Genomic DNA, 22,638 nt, shown 5'->3' on the forward strand with positions numbered 1-22,638 from the left:
TCCTAATTTGGCTACCATACCGGGCCAATAGGCAGCATGTCAATACATGATATCAGCTGTTCACTTCGAGGTGGGGATCGTAAACGATCAATTAACTGACCTCTAAATTGGGTAAGGTAAACGAAAAAAATATTGTAGGGATCAAATTGGATTCTGAAACATCTAACTATTGTTATAATTCTATCAATCGGTATTTAAAAAAAACTTGAGACTTTTTCATCAGAAAATGCTGATACCTGAAGTGTATTATCTTCTTTAATAGTTCTATATCTGTAGATCAGTGAGAAGCTTGACCATTGCATAGTAAGTTAACTTGTTTTACGTGATTTACTTGTCATGTTGACAAAGGAGGTCCACACAATAGATCTCTTTTATCAGTTTCAATGTAAAGAACTTGCTAGGATTATTTCATTCCGAATTTGCATCAATTAAACACACACATTGATTAAAGTCTACATTTTGCAAGATTATAAAACTTTTTAACGTATAAAAATAGATATGTAAATCGAAATTCTTCCATACTTCCTGAAAATGTATAGTGATACAAGCAACCTGCTCTAAAAAAAAATGAAAATGTATTCACTTTAAATTTGTCTTAGTTATATTCTGTCGCGCTTAAGTATAGTTCTGTTCTTGTAAAAGAATTCTCATTATCTCTGTATCCAGAAAAGTGAGTTTATCGGGTGATAATTACAAGAACTTGTAAACCTAAGTTTCACTGCGGTAAAAAGGACAATATATGAAATTTCAGTGCTAGCCTTTGTTCAGTATGTGTATCTTTTTTTAGATATTTCAAATGGGTGTGTAAACTAAATAGATCAAAATTATTGCTTTTTAAATAGGTCATGAATATGTTTACTTTTAAAGTTATAAGCACTTTTGCTCCATATACGTATACAAAAAGACAAAGTATATATGCATCTCTTTAAGTAACAATCAATTAAACATAGACACATCAAACCATCGCTTATTTACAGTCAAGGGTATAAAAAGTCACACAAAAGAAATGGTACGATAAATAAACCTTGTATGCTTCGCAGTAAAGAAACATTTAACATAAGTTTGGGATTGTCCACCATTGAGATACTAAGCAGAGGTGACTTTGTTCTGGAAAACTGTTTATCCAGATATAATCCATTTCTGATTTAGTTCTAAAACGCCTGATCGGTGTCACAATCATTTGTACAACAAAAATCCACCCAGGTTGCAAGTGAAAGAGATTTGTGTCATGGACCCCGATTTGAAAACTATAATTTTTCGATCGTTCACCTACTTTTTAGAGGTCAGTTAATCACTCCTTAACGATCTCTTCTTTGATATGAAACAGATGCCTACTGATATTCAGTGTACATAAATGACAAATAGTTGTTCAATATTTCCTAAACATTAATGATAAAATGTCGACATGGAAAGATTTGTAAATGCCAGCAAATGTAAAAATTATCACGTTGACGTTGACAAATTCCTTTCCAGTCAGCGTTATTTCGAAATTCTATCTTTGAATCATTTTTGAAAAGACTAGAAAGTTCATGAATACAATACTGTTCTGTCTACAAACACTTACATGTTTTTTCTGCGAAAATGTTTTTAAGAATATGTTCAGGAATAAACGAAATTATCGGATTCGATACTAAAAAGTAACAGACGTGGTCTTGTCCCTGAAAAGCCACGTGGGAATTAGTCCTCTTCAAAATGGGGATGGTGGGAAAGAGGGGGTGGTGATAAAATTATACCATCGCGTGATTCGATTTTTTTGAACTGTTTGTACGTTATTGGCAGCATTTTATTCTAAACATCTATTAAATTTCAAAAGGCGGAATCAAAACGTCAATTGCAGTAATTTTTAAAATATAGGCAAAACAGTTAACAAATGAATGTATTTTCAGTGATCAATGGAAAATATCATACTCACGGCTACGGTGCTCATAAAGGTAGGAAAATAGATACATTTTAACACATATGCTCCCTGCTATCGCTGTACATAGCCACACACGTCACGATCGGCCGAGCCGATTTATCTATTGAAAATTTCAGTTTTTGCCGTGATTCAGCTGTTCAGTGTGCACTATATTCCAGATCAGGGTTTCTGTGGAAGAAATTACCATGTTTCACATCTTAAAACGCGCGGTTCAATTATTCTATTTAAAAGGGTGTGTAAATGACGTCATAAACACACTATAAAATGGCTGCCTCCATCATTTCAAAATGGCATATCGTTTTCAATAGTAGTTCGGTTTTAAAAATTCTTTTAGCATTATGAAATGCTCGATGATGACTTTCTTATTAAATCAACTTACCAGACATTCCTTGCCCCTTTGACATAGATACGGCAGTGCACAAGAATCGTCTCTTTCCTGAATATTGATCAAATTATCCCTCTTTCTGTACATCCAGAGTGTAACTCCGTATGTGCTGAAGATATTTCAATGAAACTTGAAATGTAGACATCAGACGAAAGGAGTGCAGTGCACAAAAACCACCGACATTTTTTTATGCCCCAACATTTATGGGGGGTGGGTGGGGGCATATAGCGTTGCTGCTGTCCGTACCTACATCCCAAAATCACTCACGCTATTAGTCCGATGTGTTTTAAGCTTTCAAAGATGAACGAGCTTAAATTTATGTCCAGATGACCATAAAAGAAGGCACTTTTGCTGTGACTAGTTTTACCACATTTATGGCCCTTTAATAGTTTTGCTGTCAAACTGTGGTAAAACTAGTCACAGCAAAAGTTCCTTCCTTTATGGTTATCTGCACAGAAAGCTTGTTCATCTGTGAAAGCTTGAAACAAATCAGGCTTATACTGTGGGGGGAGTTGGACACGCAGATTTCGGGAGGTGTGGATGGACAGCAGCAACGCTACACCCCCCTTCCCCCAAATGTAGGAGCGTAAAAAAATCGGTGGTTCTTGTGCATTACTTTTGTCTGATGCTATAATGAGAAAATTCTTGCATGTCCAATTCTTCCCAAACTACTGATTTGCTTCAAACTTTCGCAGGTGAAAAAGCTTGATGTGCGGTCTGACTTTAAAGGAGTGACTATTTTTACCGCAGTTATTGCCCTTTTAGTTTTGCTATATAAAATATAGTGAAAAATTTTGTGTCCAACTCGTCAAACACTATTGAAAGGATATGGTTAAAAGTTTCAGATGAAGGACCTTGATGTGAAGATGGCCATAAATAATTGACTTCTTTCTGTGGCTATTTTTTCAAGAATTATGGTCCTTTCTCAATATCACAAAGTAAATCATAGTGGAGAAATTTGGCGTATTCAACTCATACTTTTTTGAAGGAATGGATTCAAAGTATCAGATGAAAAATGCAGCCCCTGTTGCACACACCAAGTTTTTCTTTGATTTGACAGTGACCTACTTTTTGATCCCACATGACCTAGATTTGATCTGTTCAAATTCCATGAATATCCAATTACAAATGCAGCCCCCTATTGCATACACAAGGTTTTCTTAGATTTGACCAGGTGACCCAGTTTTTGACCCCAGATGACTCCTATTCGAACCCGGCCTATATTTTATCAAGAAGATTATTCTGATCGAATTTCACAAATATCCAGTGAAAAATGCAGTCCATATTGCACACAGTTTTCCTTTAATTTGACCAGATGACCTAGTTTTTGACCTAGATCTTACCAAGACAAAATGCAGACCCTATTGCATACACACAATTTTCCTTTGATTCGACCAGGTGACCTAGTTTTTGAGACCAGATGACCCATATTAAAACTTGACAAAGATTTCATCAAGATGAACATTCTGAACAAATTTCATGAAGATCCAGTGTAAAATGCAGCCCCTATTGCATACACAAGGTTTTTCTTAGATTTTTGATTGAGTGACCTAGTTTTTGACCCCACATAACCTGATTCGAACTTTAACTAGAAGACATCAAGACATTCTGACTAATTCCCAAGAGTTTCAAACTTAAAATGTGGTCTCCAGTGTTAACAAGATTTTCCTTTGATCTGGCCTAGTGACGTAGTTTTTGAGCCCCGTTTCGAAATTGGCCTAAAGATCATCAAGATAAACTTTCTGACCAGGTTTTATGAAGATAGGGTCATAAAATGAAATAAAGCCATTTCTGGAAGATCAAGGGCAAGTAACTCTAGTCCTAATGGTCAGATTTCACTCATAATCGAACTCATCAGAGATCTTGTGCTCATAAACATTGTGTGTAAATAGGATTTGGATTGCTGAAGGAATGAAGGTGTAAAAAAGGTAAGATATAGGGGATTTTTTGCAAAATCAAGGGCCCATAACTCTATGCTTCTTTAACAACAGAAGAGAAAGAAATTTAGCTTTTTGAATGTCGATCAATACCCTCCCTCTGTAACCAGTAAAGGCAAGTGCACATGTGAAGTCTGAGGATATAGGTCTACGAATAGTGTTAAAAAATCTGGAATAAAGAATAATTAAACATCTGCACATGAAATGAGTGTTTTTTCCCCAGGCTAGAAACATTGAACAACTGATGCTACTTTTATTAGCTGAACTTCGATAGTTCTACTCAGCAAAGGGAGAACACCATGTGCACTCTTCAACGTATATGGAACCAGCAGATTACCTCCCTTGTGTTAACTACTAGTAGAATGAGCAATATGTAGGGACATAGCCTAAAATGATTACTACCATTGTTTAAGGACTTCAGTATGAACACGAGACTGCTTCCCGTAACAGAACACATCTCCAAATATCAAATAATGCTCCTTTATACAGAAGGGTAGAGGACACTACTTTGTTGAACAGGATGGGCAAACATGTAAGCATTAAGAGTAGGAATATGGTAGTTCTAAGATAGAAAGAAGAATTTGAATGGTACAGTATTTGGAGGAAATTGTTTTTGGTAGAAAATGGATGTGAATTACCAGTCGTAAGTTACCAGAAGTCTACTGCAAAGGTCTGTATAACAAGGCAATTCTTTTTTATTCTTAACAAAAGAAAGTACTAATCAAAGAAAGATTACCGTATAAGTACTTTTTATCTGCGGGAACTTTATTTCTGCGGAAGACAATAAGACCACAGATTTAAAATCCGCAAAAAATTTTGTCCTGACATGCTGTGATACAACGATACAAGCCATTATAATCCGGTAAAGTATAAGACAACGTCCGATAGCGTTATCGGCTTAAGTAGTAACGGTAATATAACAGAACCGTTTTATTATTGTTTTGCTGTTGAATTAACCATAATTTAACATCGAATATGTTTTGATTTTCTTTCTGATCAGTCAGATCTCAGTTTCTGTTTTCTTAAATTATGTGACAAACACGATCCATTGTATTCTTTGTGTCTATTGTTAACCGATCTGTCTGGTGATGGTCATATTTACCGTTATTTGTATGGGACTTGAAAAAGGCGATTAACAAAAACTGTCATACCGTTACAATGCAGACGAGAATGTTTGCAAATTATAGATTCAGGCATTTTTCGTGTTTGTTTGGCAACCGTATTTATAAAATGACTGTTTCTTCTTGTGTTTAACACAACATTATGTGATCAGTATCCTTCAACTTTTATTTTCAAACCGGAAGCCAACATAGCTGTCAAAATAACAACAAATACGTACCCGTCTATTTGAAATGAATGAAACAACTGGTGAATACAGAACCGCAGAAATAAATCCCATCAACGTGAGGAGGACACGGCAGAAATTTAATACCACCTCATTAATGAAACAAGAGGACCATGATGGTCCTGAATCGCTCACCTCTTCCCACATGACCCAGTTTTGAGTATCGCGTCGTTTTTTCTATTATTTGACATAGTGACCTAGTTTTTGAGCTCATGTGACCCAGTTTTGAATCTGACCTAAATATTACCAAGATAAAAATTCTGACCAATTTTCATGAAGATCCATTGAAAAATATGGTCTCTAGAGAGGTCACAATGTTTTTCTATTATTTGACCTATTGACCTAGTTTTCGAAGGTACGTGACCCTGTTTTGAACTTTACCTAGATATCATCAAGGTGAACATTCTCACTAATTTTCATGAAGATCTCATGAAAAATATGGCCTCTAGAGAGGTCACAAGGTTTTTCTATTTTTATACCTACTGGCCTAGTTTTTGACCGCACGCGACCCAGTTTCGAAACTGACCTAGATATCATCAAGATGAATATTCAGATCAATTTTCATGAAGATCCATTGAAGAATATGGCCTCTAGAGAGGTCAAAAGATTTTAATAATTTTAGACCTACTGACCTAGTTTTTGACCACAGTTGACCCAGTTTCAAACTTGACCTAGATATCATCAAGATGAACATTCAGACCAACTTTCATACAGATTCCATGAAAAGTATGGCCTCTAGAGAGGTCACAAGTTTTTTTTTATTATTTCACCTACTGACCTAGTTTTTTAAGGCACGTGACCCAGTTTCAAACTTGACCTAGATATCATCAAGGTGAACATTCTGACCAATTTTTATGGAGATCCATTCACAAGTATGGCCTCTAGAGAGGTCACAAGGTTTTTCTATTTTTAGACCTACTGACCTAGTTTTTGACCGCACATGACCCTGTTTCGAACTTGACCTAGATATCATCAAGATGAACATTCAGACCAATTTTCATACAGATCCCATGAAAAATATGGCCTTTAGCGAGGTCACAAGGTTTTTCTATTATTTGACCTACTGACCTAGTTTTTGATGGCACATGACCCACTTTTGAACTTGACCTAGATATCATCAAGATGAACATTCAGACGAACTTTCATACAGATCCCATGAAAAATATGGCCTCTAGAGAGGTCACAAGGTTTTTCTATTATTTGACCTACTGACCTAGTTTTTGACGGCACGTGACCCACTTTTGAACTTGACCTAGATATCATAAAGTTGAACATTCTGACAAATTTTCATGAAGATCTCATGAAAAATATGGCTTCTAGAGAGGTCACAAGGTTTTTCTATTTTTAGACCTACTGACCTTGTTTTTGACCGCACTTGACCCAGTTTCGAACTTGACCTAGATATCATCAAGATGAACATTCAGACCAACTTTCATACCGATCCCATGAAAAATATGGCCTTTAGAGAGGTCACAAGGTTTTTCTATTATTTGACCTACTGACCTAGTTTTAGATGGCAGGTAACCCAGTTTCGAACTTGACCTAGATATCATCAAGGTGAACATTCTGACCAATTTTCATGAAGATCTTGTGAAATATATGGCCTCTAGAGAGGTCACAAGGTTTTTCTATTTTTAGACCTACTGACCTAGTTTTTGATGGCATGTGACCCAGTTTCGAACTTGACCTAGATATCATCAAGATGAACGTTCTGACCAATTTTCATGAAGATCTTTTGAAATATATGGCCTCTAGAGAGGTCACAAGGTTTTTCTATTTTTAGACCTACTGACCTAGTTTTTGATGGCACGTGACCCAGTTTCGAACTTGACCTAGATATCATCAAGATGAACATTCTGACCAACATTCATAAAGATCCCATGAAAAACGTGACCTCTAGAGTGGTCACAAGCAAAAGTTTATAGACGGACGGACGACGGACAGCGGCGATCACAAAAGCTCACCTTGTCACTTTGTGCAGGTGAGCTAAAAATCGCAGAATATTAAGCCCGCAGAAATAAGTACTTATACGGTAGTAAAATCTTGACCTAGTTCAAATAGTGAACTCCTTTTGGTCCAACACAGCCAATACGACTACAGTTCACTAAATGTTAAGTTATTCTTGATAACTTGATATATTTCCTGGGATATTACGGATCAACTACAGATTCCTCAACACTACAGTTTGGTTTGAGTCACACAAACATGATCGTGTTACATAGGTCATATGATGACTACCGGTATCCAGCGTTTAGGGGAGGAAGGAGCCTCTGTTGGCATTACCTCAGGTAGAGGCAGACAGCCGGATAGAACCATCAACCTTTTGTGTGTCAGTTGGATGGCTTCCTCACACGACTCTTTGACACAGCAATTAGGGCAGCATTTTTTAGTCAGCAGCAGTACTCGCCCCTTCTCGGCACTACATCAACCCAGGACAAGGAAGAGACAACAAGAAAGTAAAATAGCATTTATATTTGCAAATAAGTTCTTATAACAAACATCTACAAGTATTTTCAAATGAATAATTAATGTTTTAAGTCTAAACATCAAAACCGATCTTTTATCAACGGATACAAATAAAATACAAATGTAAATTACAGTTCAATAATCACAGCATTTTTTTGAGTAACAGATTCAGAATAAGTGAATTCATTAATTATCCATTTAAATTCAATCAAACATCATTCATGCAAAGTCAACTGTCATTAATTTTCAAGGGCAAAACAATGTCTTAAACTTGAATATTACATGCAGGTATTTTCATACAGTCTGGCAGAATTTTCCAAAGAGTTACTAATGTACTTAATCTTTTACAGGATTTCCAATATCAAAATATTCGCTATCTAAATATCTGGACTTCGCAATGGAAAACACCAATATTGAAATCTAATTTTGAAAATTATTTTAAAATTACTACAGACATTTTAAAAAACTCGAGAGGTTTTTATATATCTTGTTCTAGTAAGTTCCTTTGGACGGTGATAAAACATTGATATATCTAAGTAATTCAACTGAAATCTGCGGATAAATTTGTCACAGAATATATAAATGAAACTGGCACTGTATGTGTATCCTGTATCATTCTAGATATTAAAATTTGTTGTCCTTTCCAATTACTCAGTTTTATGTCATTTTGCACCCACCTTCCCCTACCTGATTCAACTACTATCCCTTATTTCAGAATATTCTGCCTTGAAAATTAAGTTTTACAAATATAAACAGAACTCAATGGGTGACTAAAGGATAATAAGTTTTTTGGTGAATTAAAATGGGGGGACTGCATTTAGAAGCAAGATAATATAAGCCAATGAAACACCACAGCTTCCAAAAGCTCACAATTCACTAAAATAACCACTGCTAATTTAATCTACAATGTAGAAATACAGTATGTAACAGTGAATAATATTTTTGTTTCACTATTCCTGTATCAATGATAAATTTGTTTAATGGCATATGTTTTTCTACAAGACATCAGACGTAGGTTTTCTTATTTTTCCGTTCAATATCACAAATTATTACATGACTCCTCACATGAATTGCCTGTCAATAGTCTGTACTATCGACCAGTCTATAGATGAACACAGGCTTGCTGGTCTGAAGAAATAAAATTTTTGAAATTTATTTCTGATGTCATGTAGAACACTAACTGAATGGCTTGTTGGTCAACACTCAAAACTATCAACCTAGGGGCAAACAATTTTGACTACTGACCCACAAGCCACATTGCAAGTGTATTCTTTGAACCAATGAATATATGGGTCATCTAACAGTGACTTTTATACTTGATACTAATTTCATGCCATTTATTTACAGTATTTCGTAGCAGCCAAGCCAGTGTAACCAGTACTAATATGTTTCAAGAAAATCGACTACTTCTTATAATGAATCACAAGTGATGAACAATAAGAATTCAGAAATTTGTCACGTGTTGTATAATACAGGTAAAATTTATCTTGCCCGTGAATGGATCTTATTACATCTAGATCTGTACTCTCTCCGGGGCTGCTTGGGCTGGATCTGTAAGTTCTCCTTGGCTGCCCGGTCAGCCTACTCTCCTGTATCCTTGACGAAAAAGTTTGAAAGGCAACACAAGTCAATGCAAAGCTGGTGATTGAAAGTGTATACCCATCACAAATACTGTTAAAATGTGCATGAGAAATGAACCATGCATCTTTACAAAAGTATAACAACAATAACATAAAATTATGTTTGGTACAATTAATGAAGTAAGTAAATAAGCAACATATACCTGGCACTTAGACTTTCATAAAGTATGTGGTTTTTTTAACCTTAAACTTTGTATACAGCTCCAATCTCCCAAAACATATTTTCTAAAAACACTACTGCGGCTTTCGTCCTTTAGAGAGTTGTATGTGCCACCTTTCCAGTTTTAAAAAGATGAAAAGAAGAATAATTACGACAGATGGCAGTTTTTCTTTCTTAAAACATTTACAGAAAATATTTAACAGATTAAGTAGCTTGTGAATTTAATTCCCTTATCATGCAATAATTTTCAAAGGAAAGACAGACAGTAAGCGGAATGCATGAAGACATGTTATACACCGTCAATATTACTGTAAATGTAGGAAATTTGTAATTATGCATCAAGGCTATGTCAAAAGCCATTTCTTGCATACCTTTACATCACATAAAATCAACAACAAATTATTACCTATTTAATAACCTAAATTCTTAACAGAACATTTCTGCGTAAGAACAGTTTTTTGCTTATTTTCATAAATTGTAAAAATATTATACTGCCTAAGATAATGGATTTCTGCAAGGGAAACTAAAGAAATCTGTATGGAAATCTCAAAGTAAAATCAGATATCTTTTTTTTTTTTTACTATATATTACGAACTGTTTAATTTTGTTATTTCATGAAACTTTGTTTCATTTTTTTTTTCAACATATATACAGGTTAAAGACTACAGCTTCTACCTGCATCCAAAATGTTTGTAAAACTGAAGATGCAGTAAGTTCTATACAAATTTTCATTTCATTCACAACCCAACCTCAAAACTAACTAAAATAATTAAGCAGGTACAAGGGCGGGAGTAAAACTTCTTGCAGTTCAAATGCATTCGGCAATAACTTACTTCAGAAAAACGCAAGCATATAGATATTGCACACCACCCTTATACGAATTAGTTGATTACAAAACCTGAAACACCGTTAGTTTATGATTTACGCATTCACCAACGACTTGTACACAAACATAATATATATATGGTAACCACATCTTACATGGGGAAAAATAAGATAATTTATTCTTTGGAACAACAAAAATAGCACTTTTTTTGTAAAAACTATCTTCCAATATGATAATTTAAATATAGTATGTGTGTGTGTATATATATATATATATATATATATATATATATATATATATATTTCATGGAAATGAATTTCTAATGAAATGATGGTTAAGACTTATTATTTCCATTAATACATAAAACATGGTGAAAAATGCACTTGTGTATATTATTGAGAAACCTGAACACTCTCAACACAACGCACTTCTTGAATTCTTAAGTGATTTTTACAGAACTAAAGGAAATATTTCTATGATCTAGTGCGAAGCTCATCCTATCTGGCCGAAGTTGAAGGTGGTTGGAACTGTCTGTGAAGCAAAGTTGTAGCCTCCGCTCTCCTCTATCTTCTTGGATTCTGTAAACGAAAATTAATAATACAAAATATACAGTGACATACGTAACACAGGTGCCAACAGTGACTCTTAAGACAACTGCAATTTCGATGATATTGATATCAACCACCAACGCAACTACAGATTTAGGCTGATTTCAAAACTAAACCAGGGAGCCTTCCATGTCTGAATTCCCTTATTCTCAAATTTTATCACCACTGTAATCTTGCTAAAGCACAAGTTGGAAGGCACTTGTGTAACAGTAATTCACTTTGCCAATAGATTTTGCATATTTTTCAAGTTATTAAAAGATATTTAGTACCAGTACTTTAAATATTGGTGGAATAACTTGTAAATTCAAACCATTAACAAAACCTGTAATTTTAACACTATCAAAAGTATTTCAATGATCAAACTTCACACAAACCTGCAGCAGCCTTTCTCTGATCAGCCAATTTGAAGACATCTTCCAGTTGTTTACTTTGTTCTGCTGTAAGCTGACTAGTGATTATACCGTACCAATTGGCATCTACAGACTGGAGATCTGTAACAGTACATGCAATAGGATAATACGATTTTTAGTATTAGGTTAAACTTTAAAATCAGTATCGTTATTCAACAATAATTTCAGGTATATATTGCGAAGATCAATATTTGTAGGGCACTAATATTTGTCTTTTAAATCTGTGTAATTTAATTCCAACTAATAAACAAAACCTCATAAAACACTGAATGCCCCCCTTGATGTATTCAGTAACTGCACAAGGAACAGAAATTATTTGGTCACCGAGCACTGGACGTTCGATGTACTGACCTCAAATCAATAATTATGGGTCATTTACCAGTCATAAGTGACCTCTGTATCAAATGTTATCTTAGACCAAAGCATTCTCTAGTTATTGGGCAAAAAAAAGTTTTACAGTTCTGGGTCAATGTGACCTTGACCTTTGACCTACTGACCTCAAAATCAATAGGGGTCATCTGCTTGTCATGATCAACCTCCCTATTAAGTTTCATGATCCTAGGCCCAAGTGTTCTCAAGTTATCATTCGAAAACGTTAACTGATCTAGGTCACTGTGACCTTGACCTTTGACCTACTGATCTCAAAATCAATAGGGGTCCTCTGCTGGTCATGACCAACCACCCTATCAATTCTCATGATCCTGGGCCCAATGGCTCTCGAGTTACCATCCTGAAACCGATTGGTCACTTAGCCAAGCAGAATATTTGCCATCAAACAGGCATATTTACATAGTAACAGCGGCTGTATCAACCATTCACAATACTGACTTTTTTCAATCTATTTTCACAAACCAGTCAACAGAAATCTACCATCATATGCCTTTGAAACCGTATGCAGACAGTGGTTTTATGTAGCTTTTTAGTCACACCATGGCCTCTTTCAAGCTTTAATGATGGTGAAAGACCCAATCTGACTAAAGTACATCTCCTATTATGCTACGCATAGGATCTGACAACGAGCTATTGATGGCCTCGTTCTGACAACCCTTCCGCTAGCCAATCAAAAGTTAACTTACAACATTCTGCAAGCTTTAAAAAGCCTTGGTATTTGATATTAACAATTTTATGTTAGAAAATGTCAGATAGCCGGTTAGCTCAGTCGGTAGCGCACTTGCTTTGTAAGCGAGAGGTCCCGGGTTCGAGCCCTGGATTAACTGCAAATGTTTCTTACTCTTTGACTTTCGAACAAGTTGTCTGATTGGTTCAAACAAAAATAGATTTGCGAAAATAAAAATAGCAATCTTGGAAATCCAAAATATACAGAAGACGAATGTGAATGGGTTGTTCTCAGATCTTCGTTTAGAAGATCAAGTACTTTAGTCAGATTGGTGAAAGACCAGATGTGCCCTTCCTGACATTCTTCCATGCATTAGCGGGCAGATGGGTAGAACCAAACCCTACACAAGGCAGCTCAACGACTTGCTCATATGAATGAACTCTACATCCCAGATCGGGTTTGATCTCGGTGCACTGAGGGATTAAGTGATTCTAGTCAGCAACCTTTAATCTCTCAGTCAGATGCCTTGCAGACTGTGGTTTACATAAAAATGCAGTACCCGAAACTGCACAACATGAAACAATTTTTCATGAAAATTACACGTTACGATCTTCTCATGTAACAGCACTTACTCTGAAGTATCTGTTTGAAGATGATATACTCGTCTACAGGACAGCTATCCTCGTCCAGTGGTGTCTGGTAACTTTCGAGGGCCGTCTCCTCTGCCTCATCGTCGTCGAGGGAGTCATCATCACTACTGTCACCATCATGGTTAACCTGCAATCAGTTTGATGGGAATTAAACTGACTGACATGAAATAAACTCTTCTTCCTTAAACTTGCTTGACATGTAGTCCAATTTGTGTTAACCCTTATCCTACTAAATTTCTATAATGAATTTGTCCATCTTTCAATTTGGACAGTACCATTAGCTGTTTAAAGGGGTGTTTACCAAAAGATACTGACTGAATAGAGAACAGTGCAGATCATGATCTAAACTGGCCGCAAAGGCAGAATCAGTCGTGTCCAGCATGATAATGGATAAAGACCAATTCTGAATAGAGACTATCTGGCACTAAAGATCACAAAATTCATTCCAATTAAAACATTACCAGTGTATTTTATCCTGTAAACACTTATCTGTAAATACACCCCAACCATAGACGTCTTTACAAATCGGATTGGTTGTACTTGCTTTTATTGGGATTACAGTCTTATCAGTGTTTGTTTTTACAAAATACATTACCTAAAACTTGGCAAGTGTAGTTAGATTTACTGGAACAAAAATGTCTACAAATGAAAGTGACCAAGTTCAAATCATTATATCATACAGGATTTCAATATTACCGAGATCATGACTTAGATATTTTCAAATTCCTGTCAGCTGCCCTTGCTGTCAAGATGATGTTCTGAATGACACCTTATTTTACATTCTATTATATAAATTAAATTTAAAGTTCACTCGCCATAAAAAACAAAAACTTCCAATTTTTCCCCAAAATGATTTGGTCAACAAGTCACTTATTAATGCATACAAATTATAATGTTTTAATGACAGACTCACAAACAAGATAATGTATCTGTGTACATACTGATTTCTCAAGTTTTTCAAGGTATTGTTGTCCCTCTTCGTCCACCTCATCTTCATCACTGGCCAGAGCATCTACAATAATGTAATATTTTAAAGTTAAAATCAATACTATCCATAATATTGGGAATGTTTGCATGCGAAATAGCCTTTTTGTAAAGACTGGAAATAAATTAAAATTAGGAGAATGGCAGCTGGTCTTTGTCAATTATTTTTAAAGATGGTTGCTATTCCGATTCGTTTAGAGATTTTTCAAGAGACAGAATGTAGAATGGCCTTTGTAGGCTGGTGACTACCGTTAACAAGTGGCCAAGACCATACATGTATGTTAAGACTGTATTCAATTATTCAAGATTCCTTTCAAATGTGGTTTATATATGGATAATGCATGAAGATCATTACAGTTAAATTTGATCTTAATCAATGAGTAAACAATAAGGTTGTTTTCTTCTTTCTTTTTACATCAGATGAGATGACATGACATGCCAGTTCCCTTACATGAACAAGAGGACCATGATGGTCCTGAATCGCTCACCTCTTCCCACATGATCCAGTTTTGAGTATGACGTCGTTTTTTCTATTATTTGACATAGTGACCTAGTTTTTGAGCTCATGTGACCCAGTTTTGAACTTGACCTAGATATTATCAGGATAAAAATTCTGACCAATTTTCATGAAGATCCATTTAAAAATATGGTCTCTAGAGAGGTCACAAGGTTTTTCTATTATTTGACCAATTGACCTAGTTTTTTAAGGCACATGACCCAGTTTCAAACTTGACCTAGATATCATCAAGGTGAACATTCTGACCAATTTTCATGAAGATCCATTCAAGGGTATGGCCTCTAGAGAGGTCACAAGGTTTTTCTATTTCAAGACCTACTGACCTAGTTTTTGATCGCAGTTGACTCAGTTTCAAACTTGACCTAGATATCATCAAGATAAACATTCAGACCAACTTTCATACAGATCCAATGAAAAATATGGCCTCTAGAGAGGTCACAACGTTTTTTCATTATTTGACCTACTGACCTACTTTTTGACGGCACGTGACCCACTTTCGAACTTGACCTAGATATCATCAAGGTGAACATTCTGACCAATTTTTATGGAGATCCATTCACAAGTATGGCCTCTAGAGAGGTCACAAGGTTTTTCTATTTTTAGACCTACTGACCTAGTTTTTGACCGCACATGACCCTGTTTCGAACTTGACCTAGATATTATCAAGATGAACATTCAGACCAACTTTCATGAAGATCCATTGAAAAATATGGCCTTTAGAGAGGTCACAAGGTTTTTCTATTATTTGACCTACTGACCTAGTTTTTGATGGCACGTGACCCAGTTTCCAACTTGACCTAGATATCATCAAGGTGAACATTCTGACCAATTTTCATGAAGATCTTGTGAAATATATGGACTCTAGAGAGGTCACAAGGTTTTTCTATTATTTGACCCACTGACCTAGTTTTTGATTGCACGTGACCCAGTTTTGAATCTGACCTAGATATCATCAAGGTGAACATTCTGACCAATTTTCATGAAGATCTTGTGAAATATATGGCCTCTAGAAAGGTCACAAGGTTTTTCTATTTTTAGACCTACTGACCTAGTTTTTGACCGCACGTGACCCAGTTTCGAACTTGACCTAGATATCATCAAGATGAACATTCAGACCAACTTTCATACAGATCCCATGAAAAATATGGCCTTTAGAGAGGTCACAAGGTTTTTCTATTATTTGACCTACTGACCTAGTTTTTGAAGGAACGTGACCCAGTTTCGAACTTGACCTAGATATCATCAAGGTGAACGTTCTGACCAACTTTCATGAAGATCTTGTGAAATATATGGCCTCTAGAGAGGTCACAAGGTTTTTCTATTTTTAGACCTACTGACCTAGTTTTTGACCGCACGTGACCCAGTTTCGAACTTGACCTAGATATCATCAAGGTGAACATTCTGACCAATTTTCATGAAGATCCATTGAAAATTATGGCCTCTAGTGAGGTCACAAGGTTTTTCTATTTTTAGACCTACTGACCTAGTTTTTGAAGGCACGTGACCCAGTTTCGAACTTGACCTAGATATCATCAAATTGAACATTCTGACCAACTTTCATAAAGTTTACGGACGCACGGACACCGCGCGATCACAAAAGCTCACCTTGTCACTTTGTGACAGGTGAGCTAAAAAGTAAATGTAATTGTCACCAGACCATAAAAATTCAGCAGGCAGTTTGATCAGTACAAAATTTAACATCTACCTAAGTACAAACAAGGAACTACAGACATCATCGAAGGAGATCAATAACTCTTTCAGATGCTCTTTTAATAGAGAAGGGAAGCTATTTCGTACATGATCAATGCTAGTTCTACAGAAATCCTATCAGCAGTTGAGATGATACACGGCAGACACAAAATAAAGCTATTTGGCCTTAAGTGTCCAAGTGTGACACCTTTATCTTGGACTTAATAACCTGGACTACTTACTCTGTATCTGACATACGGAAAGAGCCTTGTATCTGGGTGTGAAACTATTAACGTAGTCCATGTATTGATAGTCTGAATATCTTTCTATCATGCTATACATGTGACCCACAATATAATTGAGAAACGGTGTATGTTTACCTTGCTCATATTCCCCATCTTCATCATCCTCTTCATCGTCACTGTCTGAGTTCTCATTTTCTGCCCGAGCTGAAAATATCAAACCCTTAATTCAGTTTTACCTCATATAAACAAATAACAATTTGAAAATCTGTTTGGAGTATAACTAAATGTAATGACTGCAAGTTAAAAATCTGCTGTCAAGAAATTCACTAAGACTAAAAAGATCCATTAACTTAAACCTAATTCAATATGCTTTATAGCACACATTAAATTGTTCATTTTCTTTGACAGCTATTATTCAATATTGAAGGGAAAAACGAACAGTATATTTTTCACAATGATTGCCTTTTTATTTCACATTATGTTCATCCAAGAATAGGTTCAAGTATTCACTCTTTGTGAAGACCTCGATCTGCTTACAATAGCGCCAAATGCAATCCAAATTTGCATTTCTCTCATTGCAAATGCAATCCTAATTCTAGATTAAAACTTTCTTCCTTATCAAAATAAAATTTTGTTCAGTAAATTTTTCCAAAGCTAACTTATCGACTTACTCTCATATGCCCTTTTCAATCCATTGAACAAGATGAGGGCAGCTGGCAGGATGTGTGATCCGACTTCTGTTACCTCTGAAGGTCTATTTGATTCCAACATACTTAATAAATTACACAATCCTAAAACACTGACTTTCCTGTCATGTAATCTGAAACAAGATCAAAGGCAATTATCCCTGTTGTGAATACACTCCAACATAATTTTTATAAAAATAATATATCCCAAACAGTGATTTAAAAAATAAACTATTATCTACATCAATGACAACATCAACCAAGTATTTTTGCTAATATTGTGCAGTTTTCTATTTCCAGGGTGCTGCTGACATTTGATGCAACAAATGAGACATACTAACAGTGCAACTGTTGAATAATAACATCACAGTTTCAGTCTTTCATCTTTAACAGGAATACAAATCAGGTTATGTTGGAATATCTCTCAAGGAAGAGCAAATGCCCTGATGGATAACTATTCTATTATTACTTGCACTTGTTTACAGCTCGTCACCTCAACCCAAGAAGTGGATAACTGCATTGACTTAACAGACACATTGCGCTTTGTTAATACAGGCAATAACCTAGGAAGTATTTCCAACAATAAACTCCGGTCTCAAGTAACTGACCACTTAAGACAGTTCCATTGGATATATGTGGCATCTAAAGTAAGGAGTGATATATTTTTGTTGTATCCCCTTGATAGTCCTAAACTCCCCTTTCCTACCTAATGTGGCTAGAAGGTACATATCCAAATAAAAAAGAAAACTACTAAAATTCTATCACCTTTTCCCCGGAGTCTCAATCATTGACATTAGCACAGACACTTACCCTAAGAAGCAATCCACATCATGAATCCACTGTTTTAAAAACTGCTGCATGACTGAACCTTGCACATTTGCCACTTTCAATGTTTTCAATGTCTCAATAAGTAATGGTGTATTATAATATAGAGCGGCTATCACAACTTGCAAACACATTGTCCGTAACTCTGATGTTAACACTTCCCTAGTTAGTCTTTCTAGCACTAATTCAACGAAAGGTCTTATAATCTGTAACAGAAGAAAGGAAACATTCTAATTTTTATTGCCATTTCTTACATGCACAACAATGTATTTATTCATGGTTCATACAGACCTTCAAAAAAAAAATTCAAGTAGTTTTCAAGGAGTTTTTAAGTAGTTTTCCTCCATTTTCAAGGACTGAAATGTGCGCAATGTCACTGTTGCTGAGACATGAAATAACCAATTTAAATCCAATTTAGGACAAAATTAAACAATGTAACACAAGATTTATGTATTTTCACAGTAGGTGGGGGCGGTATTGTCAAGTCGTTATTATTTATATCCTGTGTTGACTCTCTTACATGCTTAGGAGCGAAAAAAGCATCAATTGTTTCAGTCGAACTTCTCATGGCAGAGCTGTTTTTATGTTTTTCGCTTTTGGAATGTGATTTAAATGCACTTCCTCCCATAGCAGCGATGTCGATTATCTTGTCACAAAAAAACACAAAGGCATTTTCGTTTTTCGCCTTTGAATTCCCGTAGCCAATGTCTATAATTGTCATCAGTAAGCCACTTTTGCGAAAAGACACAATTGTACATTTTAGAACTCATGTTTTTCCTCCTGGAAAAATGACCTTATGCATCGCAGATAAATTACACAGTGTGAAAATTACTTGAAAGAGCATAAAACCTGTAAAGTACAGTACCGTACCGTACTATCGCCAACTCCGTGGCAGGCCCTAATGGCGGTAACAGTTGTTGTTTTTTTCGTCGTTTTTTAGTTTATTTTGGTCTGTTTATAATGTTTGTCCGCTATTTGCCATCTTTTGTACGTTTTTTCCTAAATTCAAGTAGTTTTCAAGTAGTTTCTGTTACAAAATTCAAGTAGTTTTCAAGGAGTAGGCATCAAATTCAAGGACTTTTCATAGCCTGTGCGAACCATGTTATTCATAAATGAATGCAACCCTTTCGCAAATAAAAAAGTATTTTCCTGGCTAAAAAAATACTGCAGTTCTAGTATTTAAACGCAATCTCACGTAATTTTCTCAGAATCACTTAGTTTTGTGTTTTGTTGGGTGAAAGGCTTTTGCTGGGTGACACACTTCATAAAGTGACTTTCCAACTGAGAGCAAGACCCAGCATTATTTCAGGCATAAGCAGGCACCATTATATAACCACAAACCTACAAGGCAGCTTGTAGGCTCCTTCACATAACAACCTAAGCAAGACTAACCCACAGAGGTGAGGGTCAAGATATTCTGTCAGCGCCAATAACCACTCAGAAATTAAGAGTCCAAGTTTCATTTTAGAGAAGCAAGAACAACATTCCAACCACAGAATGTAGCACAATTTTTCAATTCTAAAACTTCCATTAGGTTTTTGTAAAAAAGGTATTAAGGACTTTATATCCCTTGTCCTTCACCTCTGTGGGTTCAACATCCAGCTTTGAACGTGGACTTCATTTGTGGCTACATAACCTGAATATTGTCAGTGTGATTTAAAACCCATCAAAAACCAACAAGAGGTTTAAACATGTCAGACAAATGATATCGTATCAATCTGTTTTTAAAAACTGTCATCCTGAGGATCTTGACCTAGCCTGGGAAGCCGTTGATAATATTTGTGCTTTGTCAGAAGAAATCATACCTAATATCTATGCATTAAAGATCCCACTTGCGCTAATTAGTGTTAATTGGCATTCATGGAGTTTCTGATATCAACGCCTGGGGAAATCTGAAGGAGTTTCCATGTTACTGCTGATTATCGATTTTCTATAATTAGACTAATAAACATGTGATCATATTTGCGCTTGTATGAAACGAAAACGAGGCAATGCTGCCGAATATTCGTAATTTTCGTAGATCCCTAGGTCTGCATTAATATAACATCTTGATAGCTATGACGCAAATTTAAGTTTATGTTGACATATTTAAAAGTTGTTACAACTTGCTGGAAAAGCTATAGGATGTACAAACTGGTATTTGCCTATGGCCCGGAAATGTTCGGAAACCTTCGGAAGTACACGATTCCGATCTGTCTTTTCCGTGAGAATTCCGTTTCTATTTTTAACCATGGATTATTGCTTTCAGAAGTTATCGTTCTTTATCAAACACCCACATATTTCGGGTGTAATATAGGTGGCGCTGCGGACGGAAAACAGGTTTCCCCAGGCTGTCAATTTGCAGGCAGAAAAAAGTTAGAAATTGTCAGACTGGATTCCCAGGCTTATCTTGACCTAGTGATGCATACTCATTATCCACCACATTTGAACAACTTGTCAAAAATAAATTCCTGAAAGAATTAATGGAAGTCCTAATTTGCCATTATTTGATACTAAAGCTCATGTCATAAATGAAATAATTACATGATCTACTTGTCCTGGACACTGTAGTAATACGACTTCCAGTAGCTTTGCAGCGTGACATTCTGCATCCTCTCCAACATCAGCTGACATGACCTGCAGAGTACGTAATAACTGTGGTTACAATAAAACCATTTTATATTTTGACATAAAATTGATACTTACCATAGAAGGACTATTTCTGCAGAGCTGTGAATTTCTGGGTTTTAAACATGTACAGGCTGATCAAGATCTATACTGGCCGCAAAGGCAGAATCAATCATGTCCAGCACGATAAGGGTTAAGAACCAGGTTTTATGTTACAAATGTAGGTTCATTTTTTTGTCTCCAAACATAAACGTTATAGGTACAGGAAAGACTCTGACCCGACAATGTGCAAAAAAACAACTTCTTCATTAAATGCACAACACAGCTTCCGTAAGACTTTTAAGCATTTTCTTACTATTTTTCCACATGCATTAATATAAAGAATTTTACCTGTTTACACATATTATAAATAATTTCTAGATGTTTAGGATTGGATAGGAATGTTTGTGAATCCACTGTGATATAGTTGTGCAAGGCTGGCATCATATCTGAAACATACATATTTGAAGGCCAATTGAAATAAAATGTAAATATGTAAGTAACACATTGGTTATTACACCATGTTGCGAAATTTCATTTTAATAATTCCTGTAATATGGAATAAATTTTTTTTATTGTTCATATTAAAGTTTTCAAGGACTTTAATCAAATTTAAGGACTTTTCACACCCTGTGCTTTCTGGCTATACCAAGCAAGGCCTGTAAGTATAAATTTGACTGTTGCTCATACTGGGTTATACTAAAAACTCGGCAATTAAAAGAAAGTAACATAACTTTTATAAAGAATCATTGATACGATAAGAAAACTATACCTGTAAAGTAGTCTATACCATCTTTCTGGAACATTTCATACAGCATGAGATATACCTGCCACATATGTACTGTAACATGTGAGCTTGTCAGACTGTAGATCAAAGACAATACCTCCTCATAGAAATCTGCAAATAAGGTACATAAACATAAATACTGAATACAAGTACATCTTAAGCATACACAAGATTCAGTATTTCCACAGTGCTCAGACAAACGAACTGGATACGTACGTCATCATCCACAACTAGATTTTAAAGAAGTGAGATATATGATTTATTCATTATTAATGAATAGTTACAGAATTCAGTATTGCAAAAACACTGTCTTTCAGGCTTTACATTTTTTGTATAACAGTACATAGCAAGTGCAGTTTGTCCTACAACGTGACTATTGTGTGAAGACTCCAGTCAATTTTTTAACTACGTTACATGACTTGTCCAGTCAATACCTTATAACCTGTGCTAACAATGCTGTAAGACAAAACACCTCTCCGCAGACGTTTTCTTTCCCAAGAAATACCCTGTACAAAACACATATATTTTTGCCTTGCCCAGTGGTTCTCTGCACAGTTTATACTGTATCTACTCACCAATCATTTGTCTCTGCAGTACGACTCCGACCACATTGAGCACGATCCCCTCCAACTGCAGCATGATCTGTTTATATAATAGAAAAAATCAGAACATTGTAATAACTTGACAAATTCCTTTTTAACCTTTACCTTGCTATATTTCTAACATTGACTGGTCCATCATTCAATTTGGGTAGTACCACTTATTATTCAAAGGGGTGTTCACTGAAAATTTACAGACTGAATAGCGGACAGTGCAGACCATGATCAGCCTGCACAATTGTGCAGAATGATCTTGGA

The 22,638-nt window shown here is 35.6% G+C and overlaps 1 protein-coding gene across 1 annotated transcript in view; it reads right to left on the minus strand.

Moving 5' to 3' along the window:
• Positions 1 to 8,042: 8,042 nt before the first annotated feature.
• Positions 8,043 to 22,638, minus strand: part of LOC123537075 (importin-7-like) — a 53,639-nt gene continuing 39,043 nt past the window's right edge. The window contains exons 16-26 of the mRNA XM_045320630.2: positions 22,357 to 22,423; positions 21,767 to 21,892; positions 21,346 to 21,443; positions 20,872 to 20,964; positions 18,334 to 18,554; positions 17,509 to 17,657; positions 16,973 to 17,041; positions 14,344 to 14,414; positions 13,385 to 13,529; positions 11,660 to 11,776; positions 8,043 to 11,255 (exon numbers count right to left, since the gene is read on the minus strand). Of these exons, the coding sequence (XP_045176565.2) occupies positions 11,170 to 11,255; positions 11,660 to 11,776; positions 13,385 to 13,529; positions 14,344 to 14,414; positions 16,973 to 17,041; positions 17,509 to 17,657; positions 18,334 to 18,554; positions 20,872 to 20,964; positions 21,346 to 21,443; positions 21,767 to 21,892; positions 22,357 to 22,423 (1,242 nt within the window). The 3' untranslated portion in view covers positions 8,043 to 11,169. The remainder of the gene's footprint in view (positions 11,256 to 11,659; positions 11,777 to 13,384; positions 13,530 to 14,343; positions 14,415 to 16,972; positions 17,042 to 17,508; positions 17,658 to 18,333; positions 18,555 to 20,871; positions 20,965 to 21,345; positions 21,444 to 21,766; positions 21,893 to 22,356; positions 22,424 to 22,638) is intronic.

This window comes from Mercenaria mercenaria, chromosome 17, assembly GCF_021730395.1.
Source record: "Mercenaria mercenaria strain notata chromosome 17, MADL_Memer_1, whole genome shotgun sequence".
In the NCBI taxonomy this organism is placed as follows: domain Eukaryota; kingdom Metazoa; phylum Mollusca; class Bivalvia; order Venerida; family Veneridae; genus Mercenaria; species Mercenaria mercenaria.